We start from the raw sequence: 21,819 nt of genomic DNA on the forward strand, positions 1-21,819 counted from the left end.
GATTTCATGAGGAATATTTAAGGAATCCATATAGAAGAGGTATGGATGGAAAAACATATGGAATCAGACAATTTATTCCATATAAATTCCATAAGTACTTCACAGCAAGTGAAAATTCCATATGGAATAAAGTTGTAACGTTAATCCATAAGCACTTTTTTCCATATGGAAAGCAGGCTCATGTATTATAGCATCATGGAAAATACTCTCTGAAGAATTAATAACCTAAACTATCTGATTCAAATAGAAATATTGGTGGGAGTTGGAGTACATGTATATGTCAGTGTAGCTGATGTGGAAGGATGAATATATACTCATATAAATTTGAAGAAAACACATGCATGACAGTTTTCTTTAATTTATTTCCACAGATGTTTAAAAACAGACAAAGACATGACCAAAAAGTAGAGAAAATGTAAACATGATTAGAATATTAATATCTGGTAGTACAAGCATAGATGAAGCTTTGGACTTAGAAAATTTGGTTCAAGGTGGATTTTGGACTTGATCTGATGTTTACTCAGATAAATAAAATTTGTTTGCTTCCTATTAAAATACGCTCTACAAAAATTAAATCCTAGTGAAAATGTGACTGAAATTTCAGCAAAATCACAGTGAACATTTTTTGACCTTCACTCAAATGTTCTTTTTCATTAAAATATGGTATTTTAGGAGATTTTACCAAAATTTCTGAAAATATCAGTGAAGTTTTGTGATTGAAAATTTCATACAGGAAGTCATGGCCCTTTTGAAATTTTGGAGTCTCCTTCCCAAACACTTGACCTAATATAGGAAATTGTGCAATATTATTTCACATCAGTCAAATATGAATGTGATTTTGTTGTGAAATGTTTGATTCTATCATTCATTACCAATTTTTCACTGCAGAGAGTGCAATAATACTGAATTTCATGATATATAACAAGTCGACTGTGCAAAAAGCAACAGAAATAAGGAAATGAGTGCATCTGTACATTTCAATAACACAGCATTGAGAGATCTTTTTAAAAAAAAGATTCACTGCACCATATGTATTTGAAATAGATCCATTAGCACTCTCTAAATTTTTGTTTCATGTTGAGAATTCTGTAATATGTAGTAGAAAGCACTAAACAAATCTGAGATAAATGTAGAAACCAAACTTGCTATCACTGCATATAGATCTTTATTTGCATACAGTTATTACATCATGTTAGAGAAATGTAAATTTGACATCCCTCAATTTACTCTGATCGATCGAGAGATGAGAAATCAATCCCATATCTTCCACTGAATCCATTTATGCTGCAAAGTAGTATACCCAGTACAGAAATCCACCAAATACTACTGAAAGATTTTGGTTTGCAAGACTTTTGGTCTCAATCACAAACCACTCCAATAGTCCAAAACAGGAAACTGCATTGAAAGAATTAAACATCTTAGACCTATATTTCGATTAGGTCATTGACAAATAATTTCCATGTGACTGATTAGTTTTTCCTCTCATGATAAAAATATTGTTTTTACATTTTTCCTTAAAATAACGAAAAATAATAGGACACATCTGGATACAACCAAGTAGAATGCCTTCAATTTGTATTCATTTCAACAATACCCTGAGGTCAGGTTAATTAGGAACAATAACAAACTTCTGCTGTTAATGACGGAACCTTAATGTGAGCTGTAAGATACGTGCCAAGTTAGATGTCTGTGTCAGAAACGAACCTTTCCCATGCATAAACTGACATCGTCTTCTGATGCTAATTTCATAAGTGTTTACAATGGTTGCTATATTTATTTCTGTAGAACATCTGTTGAAGCTAAATATTAGGCAAGAGACTATGTAAGTTGCTAAAGGGATATATTACCTGAAACAATTTTATCTTGTGATGAATGAAAGAATACATTGTTGGAAATAACAATAAACTAAATGATGAGTCTATACAGTATAAATGCAATTCAGAATTTAACTAAAGTTTGTAACTGTGTACATGCATATTCAGCCTCATGAATGGGTCATTACTTTTAAAAGACTAAACTTGAGTTTTGGATTTAAGTGCAAAATCAGGGTTTTCTTTTTTCTTAAACAGAAGTGGCTGTCATCAGGAATTAAAATGTAATACCTTAGAGGATAGCTTTTCATGTTTAAACAGCAGGATAACTTGACACTGTTCAAGAGAATATCAATAAGGTCTCATGAAGTCTGTTCAGATTTCTTTGAATAAAGTAAAAGCATAAACTTAAAGTAAAAGGTGTCAATCAGTCTTTTCTAAAATAAATAGGCACAGTAGTATTAGTACAGTTTTTGAGGCATTGTCACTATGCTAATATTATCTAAAGTTTTATTTGACATCACATCTATTACATAGTCTTTATTAAAACTAGGAAACATGCATAATCATCTGATAAGATGTAGACAAATTGGCGCCTCTCTTTTCCTCTCCATAAACCTCTAAAGAATATGCTTGCAGGGGTCACAGACAGTAAACCATGCCCATTTGATAGAGACAAAGTCCACCATACCCATTTGATAGAGACAAGGTCCACCATGCCCATTTGATAGAGACAAAGTCCACCATGCCCATTTGATAGAGACAAAGTCCACCATGCCCATTTGATAGAGACAAGGTCCACCATGCCCATTTGATAGAGACCAAATCCACAATGCCTATTTGATACAGACAAGGTCCACTCATCAGGATGTGCAGAAAGATGGTGAAGGTTTTTTTTGCTTAACCCTCTCCATCCCATCGCAATGCGTGGGGTTCTGAAAAAACACACGAGATGTACTGTATGTGTGAGAGCCTGGTTAATCTTTTGAAAAGTGAGAAGTGGGTTTATCATCCAGCATTCCAAATTTTCTTAAAAGAGGAGGGGCATATCCTCGAGAGTAGACAGTCATATTTAAACACTCACATGTGTATACCTAATCTCTTGTCATGTGTCCTTGTCCACCATATTCAGTGGGTAATCCATGCACTGTACCATGAATTATGATTTGCCAAAACATTATGCGATAAAAATCCATTGCTTACTTGCATTCCTATAACTGCATAGATGAAGAAGAGCATCACGATCAGCAGTGCTACATAAGGCAATGCCTGCAAAAAGAAAATGGGAATTAAAAATCTGATAAAATTACATGGCCATTCAGCAACAGAAAAAAAAATGCAATGTTTCTGCCTTCAATGTAACATACAGTTTAACCAATATAGATCATTAATATGAAGTAGGTCACAGTTATCTACCTCTCTGCAAGTAATTCAAAATCATCTCAGTGTCATCCTGACCTGATTAAAAAAAGAATATGTGAGAAAAACAAAAAAGTATAAACGGTATTATACCAACACTTAAAAGAAGATAAGAGTCATAATTATAAACATGTAATTTTTTGGGGGTGGGAGAAACTATTTCAATTATGTAACACTTAACTGGTACTATTTTCATTGCTCTCTTAATTGGTACTAGTTACTAGTCCATGTTGAATATTTCCTCCTCCACTAATTGGAGATCTAACAAAAAACAAAATTAATTGTATTCTAGCCTGGGTGATATAGTTGCAACCTTGCTTGAAAACTGTTTTTGGCAGATAGATCGTTTGAGATAAGCCAGGCACAAAAAGTGATAAATCTGTGAACTGGTGTGAAGGAAAGATTCTCTGTGTTGTGACAGCAGATCCCTCCTGTGTGGTAATTTCTTGGGGTTGTCCACCCACAGGTCATGGGGACACATTGGGGGGGGGGGGCTATCAAGATGAGCTGGCATGCAAAGCTCCTGACTCCATAAGAACCTGAGAAATTATTCTGAAATGTGGGAAGGCACAGGTATACAGATGATCCTATGTCAGACTGAAGGTGACCACTGCCCATGCTCTATGGTCTGGAACTGAAGAGACATATAATAAGTGCCTGTTGTTCAGCCTTATGGCAAACAAGTCTAATATAGACTCCTCCCACTGTCATAAAAGTGTCTCTGCTACTGACTAGTGCAATGACCATTCTCCAGAACCGCATGTCTCTGTCTGGACTGGCTGTCGGCAAGGATATTTCTCTTGCCTGAAATGTTGTGTACTCAAAGAATTATTGCTTCCAAGACTGTCAATAGAGTATGTTCCAGACTTCCAAGTAAGAAAAGGTACACAAGTAACCCTTTATTATCTCAAGTAAACCATTACTGACATGTTGCCGGTGGTGACCATACCACAGCAATGTCATATGTGTTTCATGCATTCTTGAAGTTCTACAAAAACTGCTTGCATTTCCATGTTGATGATGGAAAATCATTTCTGATTTCACAAGCTCTGCAGAACTACCTTGATTCAAATCTGAGGTGTCAGTGAAGTGAAAAAAGGTTCCAAGGGCATGTAAAAGGACAATGATCAGAAACGGGTCCCAGTTTTTCCACCGTCTCAGATGGTGATGGAATTTTGAAGCAGGCAAAGGGTACCTGTGCAGACTCAAGCTGCCTAGCAGCAGGAACTGAAGAGGCTGCAAATGAAGTCTTCCAATCACAACTAAGATCACAGCTGCATTTAGAGTCCATAGGAAAGAAAGCTGGAGACAAGTTGACAACAAAGTCTTCTCTGACAGACTTGCTATGAGGAGATCTGTGAGATCTTGATGTGAAGAACTCATATTATAACCTGGAAGCTGAGGAAATTCGTTCACACATAAACAATATTTTGAGATCTGGTTGGAGTAGTCCCAAATGAGTCATTATCTTCCCAAACGTGACAGGTCCCTCCGAATGAAGCATCAACCTTTGTTGAAATAGTTAATAATGGGTACCACTAAGGATCTCAAGTAAGCTGCTATTACACCCAGCATCCTGGTAAAGGCTCTGGGTTCAGAGTCAAGCCTCATGGGAAGTACCTGCAAAATGAAAGTTCCCCTGGCCCAGACAAAAATCACTGGAACTTCCTGTAGGATGGGAACATGGGGATATGAAGATAAGCATAAGGAGATCTAATGAGATTACCCAGTCATTTCACTTTATTGCATTTATGACTGAAGTGGATGTCTTCTGAAAAACTCTTCCTCAGACACCTACTTAATGGGGAAAAATTGATAATGAGTCAAAACTTTCTCCATGCAAGTGTCTAAACCCAGGGCCAGTACAACACCTACTGGAATGTCAAGAAGTCAGAGAATATGTAGAAGAGCGTGTTACTTCCTACGGCTGACTGACTATGTCCATCCTTTGGAAACAGAGTGGTCATAGACTTCCTCTCTGTATCTTATGACCACCTTGTCACGTGAAAGATTGATGGGAGTGAGTTTGAAAATGAGTCTGGTCATTCTGCTTAAAATACTTGGGATAGGGATTCATTTTTACTTTCATTATTAAGGTTTTTTCAGCATTTTATCCATACCTATGACTGCAGTCAGGGACCAGTGTTGCCATTCGCTCCAATCATGTAAGACAACTGTTGGAATCTGTTCTTCAAAACACATCCAAAAATGTCTCCAAAGTAGCCTCTCCATACAGGTGGAGAAGCTTGGAAGAGAGCACCATGGACATCAGGCGCACATGTCTCATTGTCTTGGCAATGGCCTCAAACAATCTCTGGGTTGAGTGACAAGGATTCCTTGTTCAACCAACTGAAGGAGGCAGCCAAAAAAAAAGGATACTATGATAACAAGGACATGAGCCTTGATTTCTAAAGCATTTAGGGACCTGACAGAGTGAACTAGGAGCCAATGTGAAGAAGAGGGGAAAAACACTTTCCACTGCCTAGCAATATCTTGGCCTTGTGACAAGTTCTGTGTTAACTTCTTAACTGCTGCTGAGTGTGGAAGAAACAAAACGTCCATTTTAAATTATACCCTGGTGAAGATCCTAGTGTCCAACCCAGAGGGCGTGATGAAGATGGGATACCTAAAGTTCTTCTGGCAACTCATCCTCATAAAAAAATTGAGTCTGTCATCCATATTTGCTTTTAGGGTGAAACAGGACAATCCTTTTTCTCCATCCTTAAAGAAGTGGACATTATGATTGCTGGTTCATCACCCTGTCTCCACCCACAGGGAGTGGGGGTGGATGGGAAAAACCCATTGTTACCTTTTTTGAAGAAAACTGACAATCCTGTCTCAACACAAGAGGTGAGTTGTGGCATGGAACTAACTTCCTTCAATAATAAAGTTGAAGGGGATGAGGAGGTTCTGTGGTCTGCCAAGTCTAATGACAAAGAGACACCTCAACATAAAGCCATATAAGGGTTAAACAGGAACATAATGAAGGGGAGATGTTGACTTGATCAATATCCATAAATGGGTAATCAAAACCCTGATCCCATTCCTTGCAGAGATTAAACAGCAACATAATGGAAAGGGGTGGGGGGTAATGACCTGATCTCTTTCCCAGACTGGTGACCAGTGTCTGATGTCAATGACTGGTGACCAGAGACAGAAACCAAGTGATTGGTACTTGGTGCATGACCTGGTGCTCAGTCACTGGTCCAAGAGTGGTCAGGCAAAGAAGACCTGATGGATGAATCTCTTTTTGGGGAACTCCAATCCAATGAACAAGATCTCCTCAATCTGTACTCTGGTCTGACTCGGAAGAAGCTCCTGGTTCCCTTTCAATTTCCTTCTTCCTGGTGCAGGCGATTTCCATACAATGGAAAGATCACTTAGAACTCCTCCTCCATGATAAATGGCTATTTCCCTACATCAGGAAGTGCCCTAGATCCCTACTGTTTATGGAGGGGGTCTTTCAGTGAGGAGGAAAAGAAAATGGGTCCTTTTTTTTCTTTCCCAACAAATGTGGTAACCTTCACACGGTCAGACTAAATAGCATAAAATGGACATCTATCTGTTGATGCATGGATACAACAAATACAAAAATACTATTATGTAACATGTGTGTATATTTAGCTCCTTCTTACCTGGAAAGATTTGATAAATGTCCAAAGAAGGGTGCGTATACCCTCTCCACGGCTGAGAAGCTTAACCAGTCTCATCACACGGAAAAGCCGGAAGAAATTTATACTTATTATTCGAGAACCAGTCTGAAATGAAAAGATATAAACAACTATTCATGCAGATTTAAACGTAAAGAAGTCCTACAAAAATAAATGATGAAACAATCTGGATTATTTTGTTTTAAAACAGAGTCTGATTAAACAAGTTATCACAGAGAAAACCAAACTATTCTGTACACCATGTCTGATATTGCAGTTATTATCCCTTACTTTTTTAAATAAAAAGTCATGGATTTTGTAATGCTGCCTGTTTTATTGTGAGTGCCAAAACACATGCCATACCTTTACAATGTATTTTATATCATGCTACTCCCCCAACGCTGTTACTGACACATCTTTAGAAAATGTTATTATGCCAGAAAGCGAAAACTTAATTAATGCTTGTGGTATGGTTAACCTACAAACAACAAATTCATCATTGTAACAAAAGTAGATCATTGTCACATACTCTCTAATTATTTGAAGGGATGGGCAGGTGGCTGAATGATATAAGGAACATCTGGACCAAATTCTATGTTGATGTAATGTATATATCTGAAGGATCTGGCAGAAAAAAACAATATGTAACTAGACAAAATATACTCTGACTGACTTTTCCTTTTCGTAGTTGACAACTTTTTAAGTAGACCCTAAACATATATATATATATATATATATATATATATATATATATATATAAAAGAGGTCCATAGTATTACTGGTATACTGTGGTATTTTTTCCCAGTGGTACATTTCATAGCACTTTTTCACTGTACCAGTACATTGGTAGTTTCCATCTGTAAGGAATGTACAGAAATTCCTGAAATGACTTTAATTAACAGCATGTTTTCATTATTCATGACAAAATAGTTTAAAATATTATCCATTTGGTTTTACAAAAAAGTTGTATCTGACACAAATTAATGGGGATGATTAAAAATATAACTACATTTACGATCCTTTAATCAAATATTTGTTACATGTCACTTATGCCAACATGGTGTACAAATGGAATATCATGATACACATTCAAGCCAAACCCAACTTTTTGTTTTCTCTCTGGATTTTATGTGTTTTCTCAGGTCTATTAAAACAAATTTCTCATTTGTTGAGTGTGCTTTATGTTTACAGGCCCTCTGTGAAAATATCTTGCCTGGGGTGTTGCCATCCCACTCAAGGTTTCCCTGCCTATCTGATGAGAAGTGTAACTTGAAAATTGAAAGCTTCAATATCAACATTTCCTCTTTTTATGAACTCTCTCTAATGTATGCACCATGTCGTAGCTATAGTCTAAGCCGAATCATCCCACTCTAGTTACATGTTATAGATCACAACGTATACAACAATTAACAAACACATATCAAATTTATCTAATATAAGGTACTGACAATTTAATTTTTGGGATGGGGGGCTATTTTTTTCTAAGCTAGTAAGCATCTAAGCTAAAATATTTTTGTTTCGTTTATTTAAAGGTAAAAAACAAAATTCTCCAAATAATATTATGGATATTATATGGTGTTATTTTTATATAAATCTGAGCAAGATATTTTCACAGCTACTGAAAAATTGTTAAAGCTACGTTAAAAAATCCAAATCACACACACACAGATATTAAACCAAAATGTACCAGACCCTGCCCCATAACAATGAATTGTTGGTCCATAATATAATTGCATTATACAATAGTACATATTGTGGAATGTTCAGATATACCACAGTATACCATGATACAAAATTTTTGTGGTACCCAACTTTTATATATATTTTCATGAGCAATGTTTTCAACAAAGCAATATTCTTACCAATTTACATAAAGATACCATGCCTATAATTAAAGTTACAATAGGAATCTAACATTTTAAAAATAGGGCAAACTGGTAAACATCAATTATCAGAGCATGAAATGCAGGTTACTGTGATAAATTTTCCCTCTTGGCTCATTTGAAATGATGCAAGGGGAACTAATGAAATTTCATGAAAATATAATACCTGAATCGGCAGAAAATGGTACAAAAATAGAGCATCTATTTATGGTTAACTTGACTGCAAACAACAATGAAAACACTGATGCTACTACAGGTGTAGATGCGTTTTGATATGCTTTTGAATAGTAAGCTTAAAAGAAAGAATCATTATTCATTTTGACAAAACAACAGCATTGAATATCTGACAGTAGAACATTTTATTAGCATTATGAGTTTCTATAACATCTGAATAAAGAGGGACCATAATAATGAAATGTAAATACCATCTATATAATCACTTACAAGTCAAGTCAATCTACAAACAACAAAGATCATGATCTGTCATAGCATAATGCACCTGCAGATCAGGGTCCATGTTGTTTGTTCAACTGATTACTCCTAACAAACTGCTCATTATGCAATGACAGATCTTGGTGTGTGCAGTTCGCTGTTGGAATCACCTTATAAGTGAGTATATGCAGTAGCAAAATACTGATCAACTTGAAAAACGCAAAGAATAATCAACAGAAAAGATAAACAAAACAGCATGCACAGATGTTCTAATACTTTTGTCAACATGCTTCAGGGTAAATTTTAATAATATCAGACATCATGTTTTCAGGCTTGAACTTGTGATAAATAATGTCTCTTCAAAATTAGTGTGAAGCAAAGTTCAGGCCTGGAGATCATAACAAAGCTAGAGTATGAGACTGTGTTTGCTCTACCAGCCAATCAGAAATGAGCTATCAAAAGTAGTCCATATGTGATTGGTTCAAACTCAAGGTCAATTGTTTGATGATTTCCCAGCTTGAAACACAATTCTCAATGGCACTAAATGACATGTAGAACCAGCTTCCAATAGCAAGAATATTGATAACTAATTTTGAAATCAAGTGGAACCCAAAATGGTGGTTGAATGCATTTTGTTGTTACATATGTCAAACGTGTAACTTACCATATCATCATATAACTCGTACATGTCAATTACCACAACATCATATAATTCATACATGTGAACCTGCATGGGAGTTTTTCTCCTGAGTGGTGTCTCTCATACATAGTATTAATCACTGAAATCTCCAACATACACAAAATTATTAGTGACAAATTTGTTTCATTTTTTTTCACATTTTATTTTCAGTGCATTATATCTATGCTACATGACTTTAAACCAGCTTAAGTAGGGAAGATAATGTAGTTGCTAATTTCACCCTTTGATCCTGTAGGCATGATATACAATGCATGATCAGAGATAATTTGGACAGGATTAAAGATGTTAACTGATTATAGTTGGATTACTCAAGAGCTCAAGTGGCAAAACACTGGGTCAGTTTGACTTTGGTATTAAGTGAGCTAAAACCAAAACACCAAAATCCAAGCAATCAAAATGTCACACTAAATTCAATGATGGTTGGATATGGAATATCAGTGGTTGCAATCAAGTTCAATGGTAAATAAATATGCAGTTTGCTCTTTCCATACAGCTTGTTCTTTTATAGTGTGTTACAGTTGTAAGAATGACACCACACGTCAGGTGGAAAACACATCTGATAAAAGCATATTAACTGCAACAACAAATACGCCATCACTGAAATCCATATCTGCTGATTCTACATCCATGCTGGCTAAAGTTAATGTGTGAAGACACGACATTTGCAAACTTTATAGCTGTATATATAATCTCCTGTTTCTGGTAGCAGATCAAGTGTCAGAGTTAGTCAAGATAATGTTCCCCAACTCATAAATTGCACAAATGTTCTCAGGCAAATGGACAAAAACTACTGACATAATGACTATTTTATTGTTCATAAATATTAATAATAATAATAATAATAATAATAATAATGGTAATCATTTATTATATCCACTCACTCTCATGAGCGACTTTCTGCAGAACGTGACCAGTGACCATGATTTGATTTTGAGTTAAAATATGTGCGTGACACTAATCTAACATCAGTGTTGCAAAAGTTAATTAAAAACACAACTGACCATAATTTAGTCCATTATAAACATGAATGCAAACCAGACTGAAAAACATATCACTAACTGCCATTGTAATCCATAATGCCCAGAATGAATAGGGTCTTTGTCTTCATCTATAATACGAATAAGTGATAACTGATCATAATATTATATTATTAGTGTTGACAGTGTTGACAATAATGACAACAAAGATGTCTGCAAACTAAGTTTAAAGTGACAAAGGGTGTGATGGTATAATGGATACATTTTTGATTCATGCGAAGAAGCTTACTGACATTAAAACAACATTAGAACAAGACAGTACCAATCTTGAGCAGTTCTGCTCAGAAATCCACCCACAGGCAGCAAACAATGTAAACTTCTTGGTTGATTCACCAGATTTGTACTGATATTGTTATCTTCCATTGCAGACACTTAAAATGAAATTTTCCTTTATGAGGAAAATTCAAGCAGATTCTAGAGGAGACCTGGATTCAGTAATGTACATCATCTCCTAAGTGTCAAGATCAGCAATATTGAGGACTGCCACCAATACAATCCAGCAATGATCACCTAAGAATTGCTAAAACTGCTTGTTGTACGTATAAGAACAGCATGAATGGCAACAACTTATTGTGAAAGGATTGATTTGATAAGATGATGTGCATATTTTAATATAAAAAATATTTAAATTTGTTTAATAGTTGTAATTTTTGTCCATTTTCATGCTAAAAATCAGGTAGATGAAAATCTTTTTTTTTAAGATCAATACTCCTGACCAATTTTGGAAGTCTCTTGATCTGTCCTGACCCAACCTGTCTTTTCTGTCACAAGAAGGTATAAATGACTGCTTGAAATTCTGATACCATGTACTGTATTTTGAGTAACTTTTCATACCCTCTAACTTTATGGATACCGTCAATCCAAGATCATATTCATTTTCTTAGGACTGTACTTTTTGGTATAGCAAACTTCTTTTCTTAATAAAATCTAGCAAATCTTTCTCAGTATAAATATTTGAAAATCAAAACCAAAAAAAATCTTTTAACACAGAATTATTCATAACCATGACAAAATAATTTTAAAATGTGTATGAAAACTACCAGTCAACACAATATTCTTTGAACTTAATAGAAGACATGAAAATCACTGTGATAACTAAGACTGTAAAATTAGTGTTACTGCTGTAACAATACACCTACACATATTAGGAATACCTAGATTTTTATGCTGCTACCAATGTTTTCCCCAGGATGCAGAATTATGTGAATCCTCACTAAATTTAAAGAATCTTCCATAGAAACAAGCATGTGTGCTACAACTGAAAAGGTAATTTATCTTGAGTGTAATGAAACCTGTGACATTAATTAATATTAACAAAAGATCAATCTAATCATGTAAGCATATGACTTCAACTGACATTGTGTAAACGAGGCACTTTTATTGACTATTAAAAGCAATTTATCACTTGGTGAAGTTGTATGTTTTGCAGGACATGCAGTTTTCGGTATCCAGTGGTAATGTCTCTGCTGTTACATTCAGTTTTCAGTATCCAGTGGTAATGTCTCTGCTGTTACATTCAGTTTTCAGTATCCAGTGGCAATGTCTCTACTATTACATGCAGTTTTTGGTATTCTGTGAAAATGTCTCTGCTGTTACATTCAATTTTTGGTATCCAGTGGCAATGTCTCTACTATTACATGCAGTTTTTGGTATTTTGTGAAAATGTCTCTGCTGTTACATTAAGTTGTCAGTATTCAGTGGAAATGTCTCTGCTGTTACATTCAATTTTTGGTATCCAGTGGCAATGTCTCTACTATTACATGCAGTTTTTGGTATTCTGTGAAAATGTCTCTGCTGTTACATTAAGTTGTCAGTATTCAGTAGAAATGTCCCTGCTGTTACATTCAGTTTTTGGTATCCAGTGGCAATGTCTCTACTATTACATGCAGTTTTTGGTATTCTGTGAAAATGTCTCTGCTGTTACATTAAGTCATCAGTATTCAGCAGAAATGTCTCTGCTGTTACATTCAATTTTTGGTATTCAATGATAATGTCACTGCTGTTACATTCAGTTTTTTGGTATTCAGTGGTAATGTCTCTGCTGTTACGTTGTCTACAGTATTCAATGGTAAAGTCTCTGCTGTTACATTCAGTTTATGGTATTCAGTGGTAATGTATCTGCTATTATATTCAGTCTACAGTATTCAGTGGTAATATCTCTGCGTTCAAGTGTATATGATGTAATGCCATTGTTATACCATAACAGCTGCTACTGTGCCTATAATGAAGGTAAACAACTACAAGTTTTATCTTGATTCACACATGCTTATTGAAACATACTACATGGGGTCTGTTCTCATAGAAAATCTGGCCCATTCTGAACAAACTGAGTCGCCTTTTGCAAAAATGTAACAGGGTGAATAGCCCCTCTGTGTGAAAATCCTGGGGAAATCATTAGTGATACAATATGTTGTATACATAATCCTGGAAATACAAAACAAAACTATTATAATGTAATTCTGAACAATTATCAATACTAGTATGTAGACTGAGTTATCAGATTTACACAGACTGGTTTAAATTTGGCACATTGTGTCAATATTAGCATGTAGACTGAGTTGGTTTACAGACAGGTTTAATTCTGACACATTGTTTCAATAATAGCATGTAGACTGAGTTATCAGGTTTACAGACAGGTTTACTTTTGGTAGATTATATCAATAATTTGTCAATAACTGTCCTACTGTGGGTAGTTTTTCACTATGTATGGTAATATTTTGGTGCTCAAATGGTTGGTGCTCAAGAGTTACAACAGTAATAAATCAGAAGGATACAGTCAACCTTCATTAGTTTTACATATGAAGAAAAGTGTACAGTATAAATCATGATTAATATCACATTGGAACTTCCATACTGCAAAATATATTGCATTATAACATCATTGCTTAAAAAAGCTATGACAAATGAATAAACAAGCAAGTTAAATAAATGGAAAAGTTTTACAGGAAGTCAGAATGGTTTACAAGATATATATTATACTGATGAAAAGAGCTGAAATACATCAAAGCTAGTAAGTATGAGGTACACTTCTTGAGAAATTATTATGAATCATGCAAGTGTTTTTCTCTTCATGAAAATATAGAGTGATTCAGTATTGTATTTCTCTAAACCTTTATAATATTAGAGCAAATTATACAATTCTTGTAATGAAATGTAATTGCTTTTGTATGGGGTTTGTTTAATGAAATCATATACTATATTACTACTAAAAATTAAAAATATGCACTGACAAGTTCTTTAAAAATGGAGGATAAAACTTACTGCTGGACAAAGTTTTCTTAATTAAATTTAATAAAGGTTTTTTTTATATAAAAAAAGCATTGAATAGATTTATTAAAAGAAGGGGTTATTATCATACAATTATGGTAAAATATCTACCCAGTCCTTGAGACCCAAATAACAAAGCTGCTAATCACACAACATTTGAATTCAGATTAACTTGTCATTAAATAAAATTTTCTTCTTCATATATTCAACATATAATTTCCTTCAATATATATATATATATATATATATATATATATATATATATATATATATATATATATATATATACACACACACACACACACATGTCTGGTTTTTCTTTAAAAATGAAAAATAAGATTTGTATAAGCCTCCACAGCAGCCCCACAACCACCACCAAATGTAAGCTGAGTACGTTTTCCAAACTAACTGAAACTGTCTAAATGACCCCAAAATCTGACCAGATCATCCACATACTGCATATATTTGTTTAGGTCAAACAGTTTCTGCATAACTGTGAAAAAAGGTTCTTAGCCAATACCCCCCCACCCCAACAAAATAGGCCAAAAGAAATCTCAGAAGTCATAACAAAATACACAATATTTTAAAGTAAAAAAGTCCAATCAGGTCATGCATATACATATATGCACAAAAACATGTCTACCACATTCAACTTGTTTGCAACATGTGGTTTTTTGCGTAAATGTCCTAACAAACCATTTACCCCAAAAAAGTGAATTAACAACTTGAAAAGAAAGATTAAACAAAAAATGTCTCTTAAAGAAGTGAAAATCTGATCAGATGAATTACATAGACATGTATGTGTTTATTTACTTCATGTTTTTTTTTGACGTAATCAAACTTGTGAGTTAGCCTGGGATGGAAGGCCTGAAGTAAGATGAGATACAGGCAATGTGGTCTGGCAAATCAAAATGCCACAAGTTCAGTGGAAGCATAAAAGAAGCATGCCTCATAAATAAAAAAACACACTATGTACCATCTGCCTCAAGTTCAATGGCTTTTTCTTTACTAGAATACATGTGAAGACATGTTTAGTGGTGTTCAAATCATACAATAATAATTTCTCCATTTCACAATACTGACTACCATTAATGAACTATATGCATTATGAAAAAGCTTTCCAAGTGAAGTGAGACAAAAAGAATTTGATGATTTTAAATAATTTTACTGAAGAGAATATAACAGTACACACTGTTGCGAGAGCAAAATATAAAGACCAGAAAATTAGGCCTGGACGAGTATTTTACTTCTAAATTTATACAACACTACAATTTGAAGGCAAGCAATGCATTATAATTAGAACAAAGCGTATACGTTATGGGCTTCAGATGAATAAGTGCAGCGCATGCTCTTTAACTTGTATACATGTTAAGCCTTGCGTGAGAAAAGAGAGGCAACTCATATAGCAACTGTCCTTTAGACAAATGTGTAAGTACTGCAGCAACTGATTGTACATGTCTATTGATCTGTGAAAGAATACAATATCTGAGATTTGCATATAACAATATATCTAGATGTTTCAAATCTTTCTAATGTGACGAGGATGAGAAGGATTATCCAAGGATCAGATTAAAAATGTGATGATTGACGTGAACATGATATACCTTATAATCAAAAACCAGTTTGTCCAATCTCTACATTATTGGACCTTCTGCCAGCTTCATCATAAAGCAACTTTATTTCCTTAACTCAAGTTGTACATTCTAACAACCCCTGTTGCATGCTTTTAATGGCCCAAATGCATATGTTACCTCTATTTAGAGATATGCTCAATTAACTGAAGAAACAGGGTGCACTGTATGGGTGACTAAACTACATACCCTTCAACATGACAGGACAGGGATTGAAAGTGCGGCTATAAGGGAGACACAGCACTTTTTATCTTCATCCAAGTTATTATTGATGTAATAAAAGGACACATATCAAAAGACACTATGGGACACTCATAGCTGGATGTACATTGCCTAGCAAAACCTTTTTGGAATATGTTCCATCCCTTTGTAAATTATCTGCAATACACTTTCATAAACCATTCCTGAAAATATTTGCTGCACATTGTCTGAAATCAATTTGGAAGATATGCTGCAAATATTTTGAAAACAATTTGCTAATATTTTGTGCACAGCTTTTGCTGCAACTATTCTACAAATACATGGTGAAAATATTTTATAAATAACTGCTGTAAATATTTTGAAAAGATTCAATAGGCACAGTCACATTTACCCTTTGCAATCCGTTAGCTCAAGAACCCAGCTGCAGGTAATCTGAAAGACAGTCCGAAATAGTTCTGCTTCACATTTTTTGCTCACACCAATAAATGCAGTTACATAAAGACAATCAACTCGAGCCTGATAGAAATCATGTCCTCAGATGCACGCCATCTGCTTGATAAAGTGTATACTTGAAAATGTCAGTCAAGAAGTTCCAACTTTGACAAGTCTTAAAGACTTCCATTCAAATGACAACCTGTGAAATGATTTCAACACATGCATCAGATTTTATTAGAAATAATGAGGAAGCTGCCACTCTGAATCACCACATTAGAAACAGGCTGGTCATCATAACAAAATCTTTCTTTTGAACATCTGTCTACTCTGGAAGAATCTCTTATCTCCACATCTGGTATACTGATACTGAAATTGAAAATAATCTTTGACTCACCTGACATTGTAGTTATCTTTCTGAATTTGATGGGCATTCCACCTTGGTTTGCAAATACATTTTGTCTCCCAAATCAACAGTCAGCATGTGAATCTTAGGATATATGTATATATCACATGATATTGGAAACCGCAAAAGTGAATGCAGCATCCTGAAACTGCAATTTCAATATCACTGGAAACAGGAAAGCGTGCATGACTAAGCCTAAACAAGCCATTTTAGTGAATTTTTCATCCCTCATCTGCTTAGGCATGGTCTCAAAAAAAAAAACACGATGGTGAAATTTGGTTGTGACCCTTGTGACAGAGCTGTAGAGTTATTTGGCAGGCACAAAGTAACCAAGTTTAATGTCTCAGTCTAAAATGGCATCTGAGTACAAGTGCAGAAAAGGGAATAAATTTATCGGTGGCCTTGACCTCAAAGGTAAAACTTTAACAATGATATATGAGGTACTATCAAAAGGAACAATGTAAGTGTACCATGGTTCATCCTTGAACCACAAACAGCTTTAAAGATATAAAGCAGAAATACAAATATTGCATTAAATACATACCCATCTCTCTGACCTTGAAGATAAGGACTCCAAATGTGGAATACAACACATCTTAGAGCAAAGATATACAAGTAAACAAAAATTATATTCATTTATCTTAAAATGTTACAGAAATCTAAACTATTTAATTGTAAAGCTGACGCTGGAGATAGAACATTCACCTTCTAATGGTGAAAAATTAAAAACAAAATTTAATCTCTTAACCCTAAGTGGCTCTAAAGTTGCTGAGAAAGAAAAGTGTAATGGAAAAGTTAAAACTGACCTTGACAATGACAATATGATTTTCAATGACACAAGACACTTTCAAATGATAATGAACAACTGCACCATGTCTTTTCCCTAAAGCTTCTTAAAAGGAAAGCATAATGAAAAAAATTAAATACCAATCTGTGACCATGACAATAATAAACCTTGTAATAATAATTAAGTACACCCAGTTTCATTCTTTAATCTCTAACTGCTTTGAAGTTATAGTCCAGAATGTAAAGTATCACATACAAGTATATTAAGCCATGACCTTGAAAATGTGATCCCCAATGTGGTATGCTAAATACCTTTATAGTTTTCATGGTGATGTGCAGATACACCAAATTTCATCCAATTAATCTCACACAGTTCTAAATGTATAGCTGAGATTATATGACACACTGTATAGTCATGATATATAACAAAAGTTTTGTTAAAATGTCTTCAGTGGTTTAAAAGTTTTAATCTGAACAAAGATATAAGTCAAGAGTTATATATTCCCTCATGTGATCTTGACTCTGAGGTAGGGGCATGACAGTGGCATGCAACATACCATATGTACCTTATTTATAATTAGCCAAGTTTCATTTTAATATCTTTTGCAGGGAAAAAGTTTTGCTCTGGACAAGGTAGAAATCAACAAATTAAATTTGCCCTTGCTGTGACCTTGACCTTAAGACAGGGAGCATGGTTCTGGCATACATCACTGTCAAGTCATACTATACACTTGGTCAAAGTTTCAATAACTTCAGGGGTTCAAAAGTCTTACTACAGACAAAGATACAAGTCAATGAATTACGTTTTCCACCCAATATTACAGTGATCTTGAGCAAAGACCATTAAATACCTGTATTCGCATTACATGTCTGGTATATCAAGTGCTTTGACTGGCATACAGAGTATTTGGACCTCAGTTGCAGGAATCGCAAACATCATTATTTTAACTTGTCTTAGAGTTGTTTATCCATTATACTGCATAGTAAACACCTTAACATTGCAAATTCACTGGTCACTAGGTCAGGTTTACACACTTTTTTCGTGGATGGACAATCAGTAACAATGTTGCTAATGGTGTGTTTGGTCAGTATGTTTTCTTAATTGAGTAAACACTCTATAACCTCAAAACAAAGATAAAAAGAAGTTTGAAAGCTTATCTCCTGGACTTATCAAAATCCTTATAATTGGACAATGCCCCAGGGTCAGTACCATCATTACATAAGCCCCCTCATGTGTTTTGTGTCATATAGTGTCATCACATGAAAACTTCATAATAAAGTATGTGTAGTTTAGGATAAGACCCCCTCCCCCTCAGGACACTAGTGACATCAACTAACTTTATTATCATCATCCAAAACTTATTTGGTGGCCTGATCAAATAAAACTCCACCATATGACTGAGAATGCACGTTAATAATGAGTTATCTATTACTGATGTAGTACATCAGCTTGTTGTAAATTATTAATTTTTAAAAACAGTTGAGTGGAATATAATACTGCTGCTTGGTGAAATTATAGTATAGTTTTCTGAAGAAAAAAGTGTTTTAAAAGAATTAGTTTAAAAGGAAACCAGTAAATCATGGATGGATAACACTATTACTTGAGCAGCAGCTTTCGTTGTTATTGTTGTTCTAGGGTTTAACACCATTTTTCAGCACAAGCTAAACTATACATGGCGGCCAGTATAACAGGTGGAGGAAGAACCCTAGAAAACCCAGGGAAGAACCACCAACCCACGAGAAGCTACTGGCAGGCTTTCCCACGTACCCACGCTAGCTGAGCCTTGGACTCAAACCCACGCAGACAGAGGTGAGATGGCAGCGATCTGGAATGGTGAGCGCTGTAGACCACTCGGCCACATTTGCAGCAGCAAATCCAGAACCGAAAATGACACATCTTATGGTATATTTAATAAATAAATTATATATATCAAAGTCTTCTTTTTTGTCATGGAATGTAATATCTCCTGATTTTTAAAACTTTAATGCATATAGAACTATTTACAAATATCTACAACCATCTGTAATGTAGGACAGTGACTTAATTATTTAATGTCAAAGATGCATGTAATATCTCCTTTGTATAGTTTTATATAAAAATTTTGGGGAAAAGAATCAGACAAGACTAAGAGGAATCTGAAATTTAGAATCTCTAAAGTTGGTGTGGCTACAGTATTCAACAAAATGTCTAATCATGAAGCATATCAGGGCCAAGTTTCATTAAAACCTCTCAGGCTGAACAAGAAAATATTAATGGGTGGACAGACCATTGCATAACATAATACATGTTTTATGAGAATTACATATAAAATAAATTATACAGAGAGTAGGCACAAACAACTTGTACATAGTACAGTGGTCCTCCTCTTATATGGCCACCCTTTTCTGTACCGAGAAAGTGGCCTTATGAGTGACCTTTCCAGAGGGGGACTAAATTTTTTGTGAGAAGTATTTTAATGTGCATAGTAAGCTACATACTTCAAAGCGCTGAATATCTTCATTTAAAAGTAAATACATGTAGTTCTTATTCTTGGCATAAGCGTGATATGCGAATGGGTATTGTTGTCATGAACATTGCAAAACCATTCGAAAATGCCATCTAAATCTTGGTAGATAGATTAATTCCCTTTCTGTTTTCCCACTGCTGCTGAATAACTTCCTTATTGGTTATGACTTTGTTTATTCGAGTCTATTCAATATAAAATTGTTTTATTCGAGTCTTTTCAACATAAAATTGTTCAGCAAGTCCCCCCTCTCCACCTCACCCATTGTCATCGAGTAAAATAACTGACTTTCTTCTAAAATAATACACCTCTGTTTATGTGATGACATCATAAGGTTTGGTAATGATTTTTTTGGATGTTGCTAACTGTATGTGTTTTAATTATGCAGACTAAACTTTTGTCAAGTGGACGAAATGCCTTCATAAAGGAAGCAATTATGTGTTGTCACATGATTTTTTCAGTCTTTGTCTGTACCCTGTTTTGTTCATGGTTAATTTCTGTGTGTGGGTGTGTGTTAATGCACAAAATCTATTTTTAGTCTATGCTGACCCTGTTATGATCTTGACAATTACATCCGGTTGTAATCATCAAAGAGAAGAACTCAACAGATGTGGGAAGCCCAAAACTCTATCATAACATTGTTATGCCCATTTCCTGTTAACATCGGCTTTTATAAAGAATGATATAATATTAATCTTACTGTTACATGTACTTTAGTCAACACTTCTTCTGTAACAGAAACTTGACATTGGGAGACATGTATTGGCAATAGAGATAATCTGATTACTTACCTTACATCACGATATGAATTAATTACTGGTTCTGGATACATTTGAAGAAAAAGAAGTGGCCGCTTACGAGGGGAACATTGTACATTTTTGTACCAATATGCTGGCCGCTGGTCGCATTAGAGGGGTGGCTGTTCTTGAGGGGTACTTCTGAATACAAACTTGTCAGTGCAAAGGGATTCTGGCCATAAGAAGCGGGTGGCCACTGGTCAGGGGGGCGTTCAATAGGGGGACTACTGTACTGCATATACTTGACGAAGCTCATCTAATTTTGTACCTTTCAGGTATCAAAATAAAATGATTGATACTGATATTTAATTTATTTAACAATTATTATTCATACAATAATAACATATTTTTTAATTAAACTGTATGATAAACTTGTATCAATCTTCACATCACAATAACCATTTAGCTTGCTTTTTCTGTTCATTGGAAACATTTATAGAAAACATGTAAATTAAATAAGTGTTATAAAAGGCTGCATGGAAGCACAGTATTGGTAGGCAAAATAAGACTAAAGATAAGCACATACAATAAAACTTAAGATGGGCACATACACTCTTTGGGGTGTATAAACTGACATCCATAGTGTTCCTGGATCTTTAATTTGTGCATTGATTGCAGCTATGCCTAATACATGACTCACAATGCTTGCAGATAATCATGTAGGTACATTAGCTAGGTAGGAAGGCAGGCAGGTAGTTAGGTAGGTAGGGTTCTTTTCTTCTCATCCATGTGTAATTTTACATCTTCCAATTATTAAAAAAGATAAGGTGATATAATGTAAATAATACACAGGTCATTACCACATAACTCCAATGATAAACCCTTGTGAAAATAAGCACATCACCCATTTTAAAAATCATTCC

At 34.7% G+C, this 21,819-nt stretch overlaps 1 protein-coding gene across 1 annotated transcript in view; it reads right to left on the reverse strand.

Annotated features, from left to right (window-relative positions):
- The window catches only part of LOC149789247 (muscle calcium channel subunit alpha-1-like), a 335,403-nt gene that overhangs the window by 69,292 nt on the left and 244,292 nt on the right, over positions 1-21,819 (reverse strand). Inside the window, exons 28-29 of the mRNA XM_089975421.1 lie at positions 6,866-6,988; positions 3,015-3,080 (exon numbers count right to left, since the gene is read on the reverse strand). Coding sequence (XP_089831547.1) covers positions 3,015-3,080; positions 6,866-6,988 — 189 coding nt within the window. The remainder of the gene's footprint in view (positions 1-3,014; positions 3,081-6,865; positions 6,989-21,819) is intronic.

This window comes from Sinohyriopsis cumingii, chromosome 11 (genome assembly GCF_028554795.1).
Source record: "Sinohyriopsis cumingii isolate HCF-2022 chromosome 11, ASM2855479v2, whole genome shotgun sequence".
In the NCBI taxonomy this organism is placed as follows: domain Eukaryota; kingdom Metazoa; phylum Mollusca; class Bivalvia; order Unionida; family Unionidae; genus Sinohyriopsis; species Sinohyriopsis cumingii.